The following is a 15,014-nucleotide window of genomic DNA, read 5'->3' as shown; positions in this document are numbered from 1 at the left end:
CTCCCTCAAGGACCGCGAGCTCAGGATTGTGGGCGAGGTCGGTGCCAAGATCCGAGTCTTAGACTTCATTTCTCCCGATGTCCAGGTCAGCTATTTTTTCTGCTAGATTTTTCTTCTCGAAGATTTTATGTAAATTTTCTGAATTTTTGCTTTCTCTCCCCCCTACCCCTGCATTTTGTCACACGGAGAATTTCTGTTCTTTTACACGGAGAATTTTAGTGGAATCTTCATAACCCTTGTGTTTTCTTCATATTTTATATTTTGTTTAAGAGGTGTAAGGGGGTGTTTTCAGGTTCTAAATTTAATGGTTTAAAAACCCGAATTGAAGACGTAGCTGGAAGAAGAAGAAGAGGACGTGTAGTACTAAGGAAAAGAAAGCTGAGAAGGACACAATTGTTTGTCACTCAAAAGGCGCTTGTATCCTAATTATTTGGTGAGTTCTATATAAAGGGAAAAAAATGTGAGTAGTAATTATGTGTTTTACAATATTGTGTCCATTATATTTCATGTTTTTTGTTAGATTTATGGATTGATTACATTATAGAAAAAGAGTGTGGTTAGATTATTGAACATTGAAAAAAATTTGTATGTTAATTTTGTCATCATTTTAAATGTAAAGATATTTAGGGAGGATGTTGTAGTTGTAATGGTATTTGTATTTTAATTGGCATTTGGTTGGTTGTAGTAAGATATAAAAATAAAATTTATTGAAATGTGAAAAAAAACTTATGTTGAGATAATGTGGTGGTGAAAGTATGTTTGATTTATTATATTTGAAATCATATTATAAAAATTGACTTAAATGCTTTGATTTAATTTTTAGAGCGAATGCGATGGTCTTGAAGTTGTTAGAAATCCAAAGAGGCCTATCGGCGCTTGGATACATTACTAGTAAGGGAAAATAGAAATATGTAAAATAATATGTTTTTTAATTTATTTTTTGTGGTTGTTATTGTTAAATTTGTTTGAAATTGTTTTGTAGTAACGATCAATTAGCCATGATGAAAAAGAAGGACAAAGGAGTGAAGATAAATGATGATGTAAGGAGTAATTTTGCTACGTCTAATATAATTACATTTTAAAATTAGAATTTAAATTATGTGACCAATTACTGTAGTTGAGGAAAAAATTAGGCAAGAAGTGGAATGCACTTTCAAAAGTAGAAAAAGAAAATTTCATGGCAAAGTCCAAAGAAAGATCAAAACAATATTCACTTCAAAAGGGTGTGGTTCCAAAGGTAATTTTTATTTGTAATGAATATTTAATTTCTTTACTTATGTATTTGTTGGAAATTATATTAATGTAAACATGTTTGATGTTTGTGTATCTTTTCAGTTATATCTTCAGACTTGATGCTCCCCCGAGCGAGTTATTAGAGTGATTGAAAATTTAGAACCAAAGCAAAAGGCAGCCATAGAAGAAATAGGATTTGGTAGCCTCTTGCAACTTCAATGTAGGAAAATTGATCATGGGTTATGTCTTTGGTTGATAAATAGTTTTAATCCGAACACTTATATGTTACAGGTGTATAATACTTGTATCAAATTATCCCCCATTGATGTTCAATTTATTATGGGATTGAGGGCAAGAGGGTTCAAGATTGGCATGAACAAAGATGTTGGTCATAAGAATGATTTATGTAAAAAATATTGTGATAAAAAAGGGCGATTGCCATTAGTGATGTTAGAAAATCAAATTAGGGAGGATAAAGAGGGTGGAAACGATTTTAAAGTTCGTTTTGTATTATTTGTGTTGGGTGCATTATTGTGCCCAACAATGAAGCTTTTTGTGAATCGCTCTTTCTTACATCTTGTGGAAGACATCGATTCAATAAAGAAGATGAATTGGGCAGAATTTGTGTTGTCCTATCTTGTGCACGGGATTGAAGAGTTTAAGAAGAAACAACAAAGTGGGGTTTGCGGTTGCTTATTGTTTTTAATGGTAATTAATTTACATCATAGTGAAATACGATTTTGTTTTAATATAATTTATGAACTAACTATATATCTATGTCAAATATACTCGTAGTTATTCTACCACGAGCATATATCGTTTGAAGAGAAATTCCTACCGCTATATACTCGACCTTCTCCTCGGATTACTGCTTGGGGAGATGATGAAGTATTGGACAGGAAACGAAGATTGAAAAAACTTGGTGGATATGCAAATGAGAATGTAAGTTATAGTTTTGAAAGTCGTTTACTATTGATTTAAGTTTTTAGTGATTTAAAATATGATATGTATTATATTTTGATGAATACATTGTAGCTCAAAATATGGGTGATAGAAAATGAGATAAGGGATTGCGTTGATGGAAATGCAACGACAATGGCGAGTGAGAATGAGGACGATGAGAAATTTGTATCCAATCTAAACAAAGATGTTATTAAACGAGTAAGTGTTTTACAATATATCGTGACTATCTATATTAGCATTGAACCTTTGTATTATGATGTTATTAATCACGTTCGTATATATCACTAGGTTGATGGTGGGAACTTAATGGAGATGGATAAAACCTTTCAACAATTAAAGACACATCTACTTGATATGGCTTATGGTGCAAGTAGTAGTAGTTGTGATCAAATTTTGGCTAAATTTGAGGAGAATTATACTACAGTGAAAGGTCTCTTCCTTAGGTCAAGCGGAAAACCTTTGAGAATGCACGAGGAAGGAACGAAGAATGACATGCTCTCATGCGAGAGAAGTTTGGAAGATACGAACAATATGAATGTGAATGAACATTATCTTCACACTTCGTCAAATGAGAAGTTATGCACCGAGGACTTGAATGAAAAGAATGAAGATGCATGTGCTACATCAATTGAAGTGCATATCATTCCAGACGAAAATGAAAATTTTTTACCACTTCCAATCAAAAGGAGTAGAAGAGATTATGGAAAGGTATGTATCATATAAAAGAAAAAATTATTTTCTTTACAACTACTTAACCATTACATAGTAAATAGATGTATATTACTGACATTTTCCATATTAGGAACCATTACGAGCACTATGTGGTTATCCTAATCATGTCATGAAAACACGTTCATCAAGGGAGAGGAAACCAAGTAAATTCAAGGTCTCCCCGTTTGTACAGAAATCAAGGAAGATGGTAAAACGTGACGCATCAGAGGTATAATACAAATAGTTTAATATCATTGTTCTTATTTTTTGATACTTAACATATATAGTTAATAATTATGTCTTGTATTCGAATTAGTCAATCCCCATGTCCATTCGTGAAGACGTGGTGGATATTCAATCATTCAATGTACTTCAATCTCTTGTCGCTGATTATGTTTTCAATAAAGCGTTGTCAAAAAGGTTTGTCGCGTCTAGAACATTCATAGATGTGTTGTTACAATTTTAGCCTTCATATGCTTCCAATTTACTGAAGTTTGTTTGAACATATTATTATTTTAGTGAGCTTCTTGTTGACTTTGGTCATGAACATGGAGTTCGTGGAGATTTTGCATGCTTACGTCCTAGACAAAATTTGATGGATGTTGTAAGTACCTACTTCATTTATATCAAATGCATCCTATATTAGTTAAATAAATTTATTGAAGTTATTGTTCAACAATAGGTAATAAATTTAGAAGCCTCAAAGCTAAATTATTTTGAAAGACAATTCATAGGCATACGAAGTATAAGATGCTATCTTCCCACGACATTTTCAGTAAGCTCATATTTCTCTTGTTGTTTACTTACATATTAAGTACAATATAGTAATGTTCGTATTATGTTTTCTTATTAGCAAATGATTTTGTGCGGGAGTCCTCATCCTGTTTTCGATAGAAAAACATCCATCGTGAGTAAGCACATTAGTGAATTGGATGATTGCGAGAAGGTTAGTAATTATTTCTAATGTTTAATTGCATATATGAAATTTAGAATAGATATTGTTTTCACCTATAATATAGTAGATTTTTTTTGCCCCAACTCATATATATTGTTTTTCTAACTTTACAGCTATTTATTCCAATGCATGACGAATGCCCTGGTCATTGGTATCTGTGCGTCATTGACTTCAAAAACTCTTATACCCAAATTTTGGACTCATTACGATCGAAGAATTGAGACAAGTTCCGGTTTTAGAGTGTCAAAACAGTGGTATGCTTTCATGTTTATATTTTTCTTCTATTCTATTTTTTCCTCTTCCATATTTATTAACACTTTCATAATAAATTAGGTTGAATTTTGTCAAACGTTCTTCAAATTGTATGACATAGGGAAAGATGTCTTCCAATTCTCCATTGATTGGGCTCCTTCGATTCCGACCCAAGAGAATGGGTTAGTATGAATACATAACTCACATTACTATTCTTTTCCTGAGGTATAATTAGACAAGCATTGAATAAGTTGTTTTGCTTTTCTTTTCTCTTTCTTAGGTGGGACTGTGGAGTGCATGTCATTAGACATATGCAGAGATTCAAAAATGGTGATCCGATGACGAGCTCCGACTTTTGTAATTCTATGAAAATACGTCGAGAAATAGCATGTGATTTAGTTTTACACGAGGGAAATAGAGAAAAACAAACCATTGTGGCTATTGTTTGTACAAAGACGTCGACACGAGCAATGAAAAAATTATTATTATGATATTTGTTATTTTTCAAATATTTATCATTTCCATATCCACATATCGTCATGTTTATTGGGAAGTTGTGAGCTTCGATGACCATACATTATTAATGATTAAGTCCATTTTATTTCAATATCCAAATACTCTTCTTTCAATATGGTCGTCAAAATGAAATTGTAATATATTGGTATCATTCATGTTCGACATGTGTGATTTTGTACGATCTTTAACCTAATCAGATCTGTAAATATTCATTTATCTATGCTAACAATATATAGTTAGTACATTACTACACTGGTTGACGAATGTCGTTCAGCCGGTAAGAACCAGTCCAACGATTTATCTATGTCCACTTTTCATAGGCATACGCATTATTCGTACCGGTTGAGAACATTCCTCATATTTTCAGTTGTGGAAAGTGGTTGATCGATGAAGAAATTGTCTCAACCGGTTGACGAATGATTTGACCAGTGGGAACCGGTTGAGAAATATAGCAAATTGGTTGAGGAATTTGCTCAATCGGTTCATGGTTTTTTAACCAGTGGCAACCGGGTGAAGATGGGCATCAACCGGTTGAGGAATTTGCTCAACCGGTTGCGTATATTTTTAACCAACATCAACCGGTCGATCACTTCTAGAACCGGTCGACCGACTTGGCACAACCGGTTGAGCAACTGGTTGAGCCATTTTTGACCAGTGGCTACCGGATGAGGAATTTCCTTGGCCGGTTGAGAAGTTTTCTCAACCGGTAGCCACTGGTCAAAAAAATCCTCAACCGATTGATGGCCATTTGCTCAACCGGTTTAGGAAATTCCTCAATCGGTTGAGGATTTGTTTAACCAGTAGCTACCGGTTGAGGAATTTTCTCAACCGGTTGAGGAATTTTCTCAACCGGTTGAGGAAAATCCTCATCCGGTAGCCACTGGTCTATAATGCCTCAACCGGTTGAGGAAATTCCTCAACCGGTTGCCTCCTGCAATGCTATTGTGCACAAAAAGGGTATGATATGAGTTGTACCAATAACTTTTCACTATGGAAACATTCGACAATGTACCATTAAGTTCAATTATAAGGTTTGAAATTGATGGAAACTGGCATTACAATTTACCTAACTACGATTTACCCATTTTGAGTAAAATCACTAAATTTACCTATTTCATGTGAATTACATCATATTGATTACTTTCCTATAGTTAACTCATAACCACCTAATTGTCAAACTTTAACCACAATTGAATTTAATTAAATCCGCATAATTAACCGTTTTTTTCGACATGATATAAATGAATCGGTTTCTCCATTTACCAATCATTTTATCCCTTGTTATCAATTAAATTATAAATGTAGAGGATATTGCATTCTATCAATCAACTTGACTCTTGATCAAAATTCAAACTTTTCATTAAATAGTTAAGTTAAAAGTACACATTAGTGGAAGTGATAATGTCAACTAATATAAATACTGATTTAATACCTACCATCCCTTACTCCGCTAAGGAATAAAAAAAAGGTTGCATATCCTTTTCATTTGGATATTTGTTTGGATCCCCACCTTCACATGGTGTTGACATACTTTGTTCATGTTGCTGAAATCCTGCTATTTGCACATGCACATTTCATTGTTTTTTTCAGCTATCCAATTCCATTCCAATTAATTAAACCTAATCATTAAATAATGCATAGCTGAAATTCATGTCAAAAGTGTTTCTTCATTCCCGATCTTACATTATTAAGTTCAACCCAATCTATGTACATGTCAGATGGGTCATTCGGCAACTGCTCCCTTAACATTCCCTGCATGTTTCAATAATTAAGTGTTGTCAATTATTATTGAATTATATGTTATCAATGTTTGGAAATTATATAACAAGCCTATTGTACATACATGTAAGGTTGCAAAAATGTCAATTGATGAATTTGTTGAAGGCATCATTTCCCTTTGAATGTCACATTGGGAAGACAAATTAGTTTCCTCCTACGTACTCATAATGCCATCAAAACAATTATGTTAGTCATTTATGTTAGTACACCTACAAAAATTAATCTTAGGGGCAATTTTTATTGAATATGACATACCATATAACCCGGCTGAGCATTTTGAGGGATTGTAGCTTCTGGACACTTTCGAATTGTGTGACCCACTCTTTTACAACAACCGCATCGTCTTCCCTTTTGAACATTCATTGCCACTTTGCCTGGATTCCCTTTAGTCTTCACAATATTTGGATCACGAACTTGGTTAGTACCTATCGCTCCATCTGATGCTATTTTCTTCCCTTTCAAATTATAGTTATAGAGTTCCTCCATTCTCGCCGTCAAATTTTGTATTTCATTTTTGGCCTCTATAAATGAAGATGACGTATCTGACACAAAGTAGGAGAGCTTGTTGCACATCGAACTCAATGAACCATATCGTACAAACCGATCCATGTTGTTATTCGTCTCATTCACTGGTATTGATCTTGTATACACCTTTGCTAACTTTGTCCACCTCTTCATAATACATGACTGAGGAATCTCTTCCAAATGCTCCACCTTCATAACCACCACCATGTGGCAACATGGGATGCCAATTGACTCAAACATCATGTATGAGCATTTTAATGTTACAATATCCGGGCAAAATTGTACTTCCCAATTTAAGTTCGGGCGTCTAAACTTAGATAATGTGTATGCCCGCATTGAATGATCACTTACAACACCAACCACAAAGAATAACTCAGCATTTTTCATCTCCTCACGAAATTTAAGGAAAGATTCTTTTGTGTATACCGTCGCAGCATGATTTTCAAGTATGGCTAGTTTGGTTGAAAGCACGGGTGAAGAATTGTTCGACTCGAACTCTGCCTTTGCCTCGTTTTGCCGTATTCTCAGTATGGCTCTATCAAATTGTTGTACAAACTCATAGAGTCGCAAACGAATTTTTAAGAATCTATTTAGATATGCATTCATACTCTCATACCTTTGTGTGGTTCTCATCCCTCCAAAGAAATTTCCACGTAAATACGCCTCTGCCCATCTTTTACGTTTCCCATATATCTCGGTCACCCAACGATTCTCATTAAGTCCCAAATTTGCAACCATTTCATGCCAAACCTTTTCAAATTCTTCTTCATTCCCACGCATGAACATGCACCTTGCAAATATGCTTGAGAAGTCCTTAATATGCACATTCGTGAATGCATTTCGTTGCAAATGCCATGAACACAATCGATGACACGTATCGGGTAATACTTTTTTAATTGCCTTACGCATAGCTTTATCCCCATCAGTTACTACAGATATGGGTTTCTTATTCATCATTGCATCAAGAAATGTCTCCAACACCCATTCATATGTCCTAATACTTTCATCTATCAATAACGCACAACCAAATACAACAGTTTGATGGTGATGATTAACACCGACCAACACTATTAGAGGCTTTTTATAGGCATTTGTCCTATAGGTTGTGTCAAATGCTAGGACATCTCCAAAACACGCATAATCCATTCGAGCAGTTGAATCAGCCCAAAACAAATTTGCTAGTCGACTTTCTTCATCAATGTTGAATTTATAAAAAAATGAAGAATCCATTTCTGCCTTTCCACACAAATAAGCCAATGCCGCTTCTGCATCACCGTCTTTAATTTCACTTCTACGCATTGCATCAACGTGATTGTATATATCTTTTTGTGTGAAACCGACGTGCTCATGTCCCCCTGATTGTTTTACCATATAGTCCATAATTTGTGTGGTTTTAACACCTACTTTACACAAAACATCAACTTGTGCCTTATCTGGATTACTTATTGTTCGATGAGACCGAAGGAATTGTGTGTTGATAGCATCGACCAAATTATGATTATGATCTCCTATAAATTCCTTTACAATCCACTTTCCATCTTTCCTATTCAAGCCTACACGAAATGCAGCTTCACATCCAACCCTAGTCAATGATCATGGCTCACGATGTCGCTTGTCATTTTCAATAAACTTTGTCACTCGCTGTCCTTCTCTAGAACACACCCACTTTCGAGATATTATATCTCCATTCTTGTCTCACTTCAAATCATCTTTTCGAATACTAAATCCGGCTACTCTAGCTAACATGTTGTAAAATGTTTCAGCCTCATCTATGCGATCGAATTGCAATTTGTAGACTTCTTCATCTGAAATACCCTTCAACACCTTCTGTTTCAAACCGTTTCCACCCAGGTTGTAAGTGGCACCGATAAATACATTGTCATTGATGACGTCCTCCTCTTTCACTTCAAACTCCCGCTTGATTGTTTTCTCCTTCACCGATTGCATAATCTACATTACATAAATAAGGTAAAAAAATTCCCCAATAATACTTTAACAAATTATCATATCACTTTTGAATCAATTGATTGTATACTTGAAGATAAACCGAATTCGACAACGTCATCTATTCTCATTTTTGGAAAAAAATTTAGAATTTGATAAATTATAGAACCGGTGTACACTGCACACGTGATAATTTTCCCATGATTTTCCATTTAAAAGGTCATATGTTGCAAAATTGATACTACTCTGCTATACACAATCATAAGCAAAACTTTTTAAAATCATTAAATATCACTTAAAAATCATTATGTTGAGGAAATAACTTATGACAAATGCAAGTGCGACACCAATACCCTCAAAAGATGGCATTAGACAATGATCCACGTCTGACATCTATACAGAAACGCACCATAATTTAAATTGTCCTTAGACAACCAAGTGAAGTAATAGTTAAGTTCAACTTCGTAGACATGGTTCTGCTGTTGAGGCTAAGGTTGTAGTGCTTTTGGAGGTCCTTGTGCAATAACAATATTTCAGATTGTCCAACTTTTTTTTGGTAGCGGATGGTGTTGTTGGTCTTGATGAGCATAAAAAAACAATCGGTACATTTGTTTGTTTCCTCGTAACCCGAATCTACTCTCTTCCCTTGCTCTAAGCTATTATAATGTGGTTGAGCTACAAATTGACCGGATGCATTTTGGTGGTGTTCACAAAATTTGGCAGTGTCTACCGGTTGAGAAGATCTAGCGACCGGGCGTATTACGCCGGTCGACCGGTTGTGGATTTTTTAACCAGTATATACCGGATGAGGAATATCCTCAACCGGTTGAGAAAATTTCTCATCCGGTTGCCACTGGTCAAAAAAACATCAACCGGTTGATACCCATTTGCTCAACCGGTTGAGGTTTTTTTAAACCAATTGCTACCGGTTGATGAATTTTCTCAACCGGTTGAGGAAATTCCTCATCCGGTCTTCACTGTTTTAATATGTAAACCGATTAGCTAATTGTTTCTTTTCGTTGTTGATTTCATTAAGGCCTTCATTCCTTATCAGAACGTTATAATGTTGCCCTATTTAGGCATACTATGTTAACAAAATTTCCAACATTAATCTTAGTTGCCATCTTCAAGGAGTTTGCCAGTCACAATAATTAATACCTCTCATCCACTTTCTTTAAAAACATGGAAAATGACTTTTATATAATTCTATCTAAAAGCACGGAAGCTTTTGGGTACACCGCCAAACTTATTCCAAACTTACCCCATATTGGGAGTCAATAATACACATTTCTTAAGGTTGATTCTCTCTTTTTAAGTCATTTGAATATGTATTACCCTATAATTTTGATGATGTTGTGATTTTTACAGCCAACTTAACTCACTTATATTAACTAAATTAATCTCAACTGTTCAACAGATCACTGATGCATATTACTAACAATGTGCTTTAGACAATCAAAATCCAAACTCTTTAACATCAATACATACCATTTAAAAATCACTATTAGGTTTTGGAAATATTCGCCCATCCATTTCAAAGATGAAGGCATTAAGCTTAAAAAATGTATTATGGATTTGTTTACCTATTCTTTATTGAGTTAAAGATCATACCGTTAAAATGGAAGGTCCAAGTGTGATGCAGCTTGACCTGAAGATTTGTCTTCTGGATGTTTTTTGTGACTTGTTCTCCAACAAATAGCAGACCTCGTTCAGATGCTAAGGTTCTTACAATACTAAAACTCCCCCAAATATATACTAAGATATGTATGTGGTTGGTTGCTGGAGTTATTACATTTTTTAATAGGCTGCCACATGTTGAAAACCTACCACCACAATGGTACACTTAGTGGTTGATAGTTTGGATATTTGCATCAGTTTTTTAGGTACCATTAAATATAACATTTATATCAGTTGGGAAAGTCAGCCTAATGTGGATATTTTTTACACCCATTGCAAATGGATATGTGTATAACTTAACAAAATATAAAGGGGAGATATGGACTTAATTGATAATATTGACATTTGTTACTATTGTTTAGCCTATTTATTGTAACTATGTTTTGATACCGTTTCCTACTTACTATATTTTTTCATCAATTAACGGTATTTTTTTTTTAAATCATGCTTCCTAATATATCCTATATATGAGAAAGGTTAGTTAAGCAGACTTAATTACGTAAAATGAGATATGTTATGATATTCTACTTATGGAAATTTTAAATAAATTCAGATTCATTAATTTATGTCACTCACCATGGTATATCGTACTTATTCGAACAATTTTTCATACAACCATAATTAATTTTAATGCCCCTATGGTAGTATATGTTAGTTAATTACAATTTTAATCTAATAGGTCTGACTATATCTTAGTGAGTTCATTACACTATATTTTTCCATGAATTAACGTAATTTATTTTTAATTAATGCTTCATAATATATCGTAGACATGAGAAAGGTAGGTTAATTACACTTAATTACGTAAAATGAGATAAGTTATGATATTCTACTTATGGAAATTTTAAATAAATTCAGATTCATTAATTTATTTCACTCACCATGGTATATCGTACTTATTCGAACATTTTGTCATACAACCATAATTAATTTTGATGCCCCTATGGTAGTATATGTTAGTTAATTACAATTTTAATCTAATAGGTGTGACTATATCTTAGTGAGTTCATTATACTATATCGTACCTATCAAAAAGATTAGTTAATTTATATGATTTAATTAACTTAAGTTCTCATATTTTATTTTCCTTAATATAAATTTTGTGAAATTAACTTCAATTAATTTCTTTAAGGTACATCAAAATATTTATTCATTTAATCCATTATAGGTTTAATCAGTTCATATGGAAACTATTACATTAAAAGTGTAGCAAATATAATGTAAGACATTAAGTTAATTAAAATTTAATTACTTCATAAACTGGATGTCTTTCCACGAAGGTCGACCGATGTTCAAACCAGTTCTACCCCTCAACCCCTTTGTCTTCTACTCCATTCTTCTTCATCCTCGCGCGAGACCTGAACCCGTCCGTCTTCCACTTCAGTCTTGTTCATCCTCACGCAATACCTGAAGCCCATCTGAATACTCATGCCCCCAAAACGAGCACCGGTCGAAGCATCCTCACCCGGTCGAAAAGGGAAGAGCCCGGTGGTATCAAGGATGCGCGGGACCAACAAAAAGACCTCCGACCGACAACAAGCAAGCGAAAGCACCCACAACACCTTGGATGGAGCAAAACGCACCACCAACGGTAAACGTCCGGCCGTGGAAGCAAGTCTGGAGGTTCGTAAGAAGGCCACCTTTGATCGATCTACGTTCGCAACCCCTGACCTAGCCCAACGATTTCATCTTCACTTTGCGAATCGGACCGTAATCCCGGGTAGGAACATTGCTTTTGCAAAGCTCAGTTATTTCCATTTCGATGTGCTTTTCGCGAGAATGGGTTGGCTTCCGATTGTCTCCGTCAATGAGTTCGTTTATCCCAAGGTTGTCAAATGTTTCTACTCCAATATGACATTTGAAGACGAAGGACCCATTACTACCACGATTAACGGTGTACAGATCGTTTTTGATGTTGCTGCACTTTGTCGGATTTTAGAGATTCCAAACGAAGGGGTTTGTTTGTATGAAGCTAAGAAATGGCCAAAGGTGGAAGGTTTCAAACCTGTAGAAGCTTTACAGAGGCTATGTGGTTACTCGAGATCTGATAGACCAACTTCCCATTTGTTGACTGTGTTGAGTCGTATCCTACATCACATGATATCGTACATTTTCATCCCTAAAGGAGGGCACCGAGATGATGTATCTTTCTTGGAGGCTTTTTTGGTTGACAGCATTCTCACAGAAAGAAAGGTTAATATTGGTTACATAATTTTCCAACATATGAAAGCATGTTCAATCAGCGAAGATTCAGTTCTCCCCTATGGCATGTTTATCACAAAGATTGTCAAATACTTCAATGTCAATTTGCGCAATGAGACAGACGGGAAAAAACTCAAATCATTTGATACATATGATCGGGCTTCACTTCGCCGCATGCATTTTGTATGGAAGAAAGATGGTTCATGGGCAAGGAAGTCTTCCGTTCCCCCCTCAGAGGTTGATGTCTCTTCAGACAATGGGCCCTCCGAGGATGAAGAATATGAAGATGAGGATGTACAGGGAAGAACTCATGCAAAAGCAAATGTCACACAAATACCGTCAACAGGTGGTGTAAGAGCTAGGGCGTTAAGAAATCATCCTTCACTAATTGGACCGGACGACTCTGAGGCATCAGATAACCTCAATGCCCAGATTAAGTCCCTTGGTTCCCGCTTGGAGGAGATTGTATTAGCCAATGACCGACGTTTGACATCTCTGGAGAATCGCATTGATGGTTTACACGAGGAAGTGAAAGAGGGTATGCAAGTTATACGACGCCAACATGATGAGATGATGGTCTTCTTCCGATCCCACTTCCCGCTTCATGGACCAGACCATTAATGACCCCTTCTACATTTTGTACTAGTTTTATAGTTATTAAACTTTCATTCTGTTTTTGGACATTTGGCTAATATAAATGCCCTTTTGTTATTATGACTTCTCGTATTACTTATGGATGTTGTCATCGGCCATTCACATAAATGGCGTAAATGTATTCGCTCAATGAAAATGATGGTATATGGATTATGTATTTTCCTCTACATGTATATATTATACCTATCTTATTTTGTTTATAGCTCTTGATATATAGGTTATTTTCATCTCTTTAAAACTTTTTCTGTATATTTTAAATTGTTGGTAGACATCACATAATTTAGGTTCCCATTTGGGTGCCATGAATATTTTTGTCTTTTAAATATTGAGTCTGAAATCCCTAGTTTCGGATGGCAAAAGGAAGGTTATGACTATTTCCATCAAAAGCATAGAAGAATCATGCGTTAGGAAGGTTATACTCAGTATTGGTTCATCGTAAAACGTATGTATTCTCCTCCCTTTGTCTAATCTACTATAATGTGTACGAATATGGTCAGCCTACTATATTTTTTTTTAATAAAACTTGGGTATTTTCAACCGGTTGAGGCAATGCATCAACCGGTAGCAAGTCCCGCTATTGGTTTTGGGGGAAAAACAATGGCAGTGTCAACCGGTCGAGAAAGAGCATCAACCAGTCGCATGTTGGTTTGCAATCGGTAGCCACTGACCACTCACAGGTCAACCGGTTGAATACAACCGGTCGACCGGTTACTACTTAATACAATAGGGTGAGCTATGCTTGCATGCTTGCATGAATTATCGTACTGAGTTTTGGCCCTCTGCTTTCCATATTTAACCCATTCTTTATTTACTATTTTAAATACATTTTTATTTGAGGTGCATTTGGATGTCTTATGAAAACAAATATCTCCATTGTGTTTTGCATAGATTTGAAGTTCAAATTTCAATTCTAGAATGGTGCTATAAATGAAAATGAGATTGCTGGTAACAGGCCGATGGCATTGGATCAATTTTGACTTCCCCATTAAGGGCATTGTTTTAACTTTTAATTTTTAATCCTCACTTGTGAGCCATTGATTTCCATTGTTGTGAGCCTTTAAATTTCCATTACACATCCAACTGCATCTGTAGTGTTTACTTCTGTCCAACAATTTGTTTGTTGTTGATCCTATTTTTTTCTGTAAGTCTTCTTTGAACCAAATGACTTATTTGAGTCGATTTTATGTGGTTTGAGGCTATATCTAGGTTGTAAACTAATCTAGATTAGAGCAAATTAATTCCAATGGAAATGATGGAGCACTTAGAAGAGTGGGCTTTAGAGATTGGTTATAAGGCGGGTGGTCTTCTGTCTACTTACTTAGGTCTTCCTCTTAGTACCCCTTTTAAATCTATGGTGGCTTCAAATGGAGTGAAAGACAGGTTCCACAAAAGACTAGATAAAAGAAAAATACAATATATCTTTAAAGGAGAAAGGCTCACTCTAATTCAAAACCCTTTATTTAGTTGTTCTATCTATTTTGTGTCTTTATTTTGCATGCCAAGGACAATCAAATTGAGGTTGGAGTGGATTCAAAGGGATTTCCCTTCGGAAGGCAAGGGCTCTTGAAAGAAAATCACATTTACCAAGGTGAGCAATTGTTTC

General features: G+C 35.1%; 2 protein-coding genes and 1 long non-coding RNA gene across 3 annotated transcripts in view; all 3 read left to right on the top strand.

Annotated features, from left to right (window-relative positions):
- LOC100245600 (probable glutathione S-transferase) overlaps positions 1–15,014 on the top strand; it is a 42,135-nt gene that overhangs the window by 9,207 nt on the left and 17,914 nt on the right. The gene's annotated exons all lie outside the window — the stretch shown is intronic.
- LOC104877724 (uncharacterized) lies at positions 1,573–3,142 on the top strand. Its single transcript, XM_059735471.1, has 5 exons — positions 1,573–1,941; positions 2,029–2,175; positions 2,269–2,394; positions 2,485–2,808; positions 2,999–3,142. The coding sequence occupies exons 1-5, from the start codon at positions 1,573–1,575 to the stop codon at positions 3,140–3,142; spliced, it is 1,110 nt and encodes a 369-aa protein (XP_059591454.1).
- Positions 4,201–4,607, top strand: LOC109121840 (uncharacterized). The gene is made up of 2 exons (XR_002029104.2): positions 4,201–4,296; positions 4,395–4,607. It is a non-coding gene; the product is annotated as an uncharacterized LOC109121840 (long non-coding RNA).

Source organism: Vitis vinifera, chromosome 19 (assembly GCF_030704535.1).
Source record: "Vitis vinifera cultivar Pinot Noir 40024 chromosome 19, ASM3070453v1".
In the NCBI taxonomy this organism is placed as follows: domain Eukaryota; kingdom Viridiplantae; phylum Streptophyta; class Magnoliopsida; order Vitales; family Vitaceae; genus Vitis; species Vitis vinifera.
Note: the sequence above shows the minus strand (reverse complement) of the source record. Positions and strands in the feature narration are given on the sequence as shown.

Excerpts from the sequence above, each read along its gene's own strand:
- LOC104877724 (XM_059735471.1), top strand. The coding sequence starts at position 1,573 with ATGGGATTGAGGGCAAGAGGGTTCAAGATTGGCATGAACAAAGATGTT. Across the intron at positions 1,942-2,028 it reads GTTGCTTATTGTTTTTAATG|TTATTCTACCACGAGCATAT; the intron begins GTAATTAATTTA and ends ATATACTCGTAG. Across the intron at positions 2,395-2,484 it reads ACAAAGATGTTATTAAACGA|GTTGATGGTGGGAACTTAAT; the intron begins GTAAGTGTTTTA and ends ATATATCACTAG.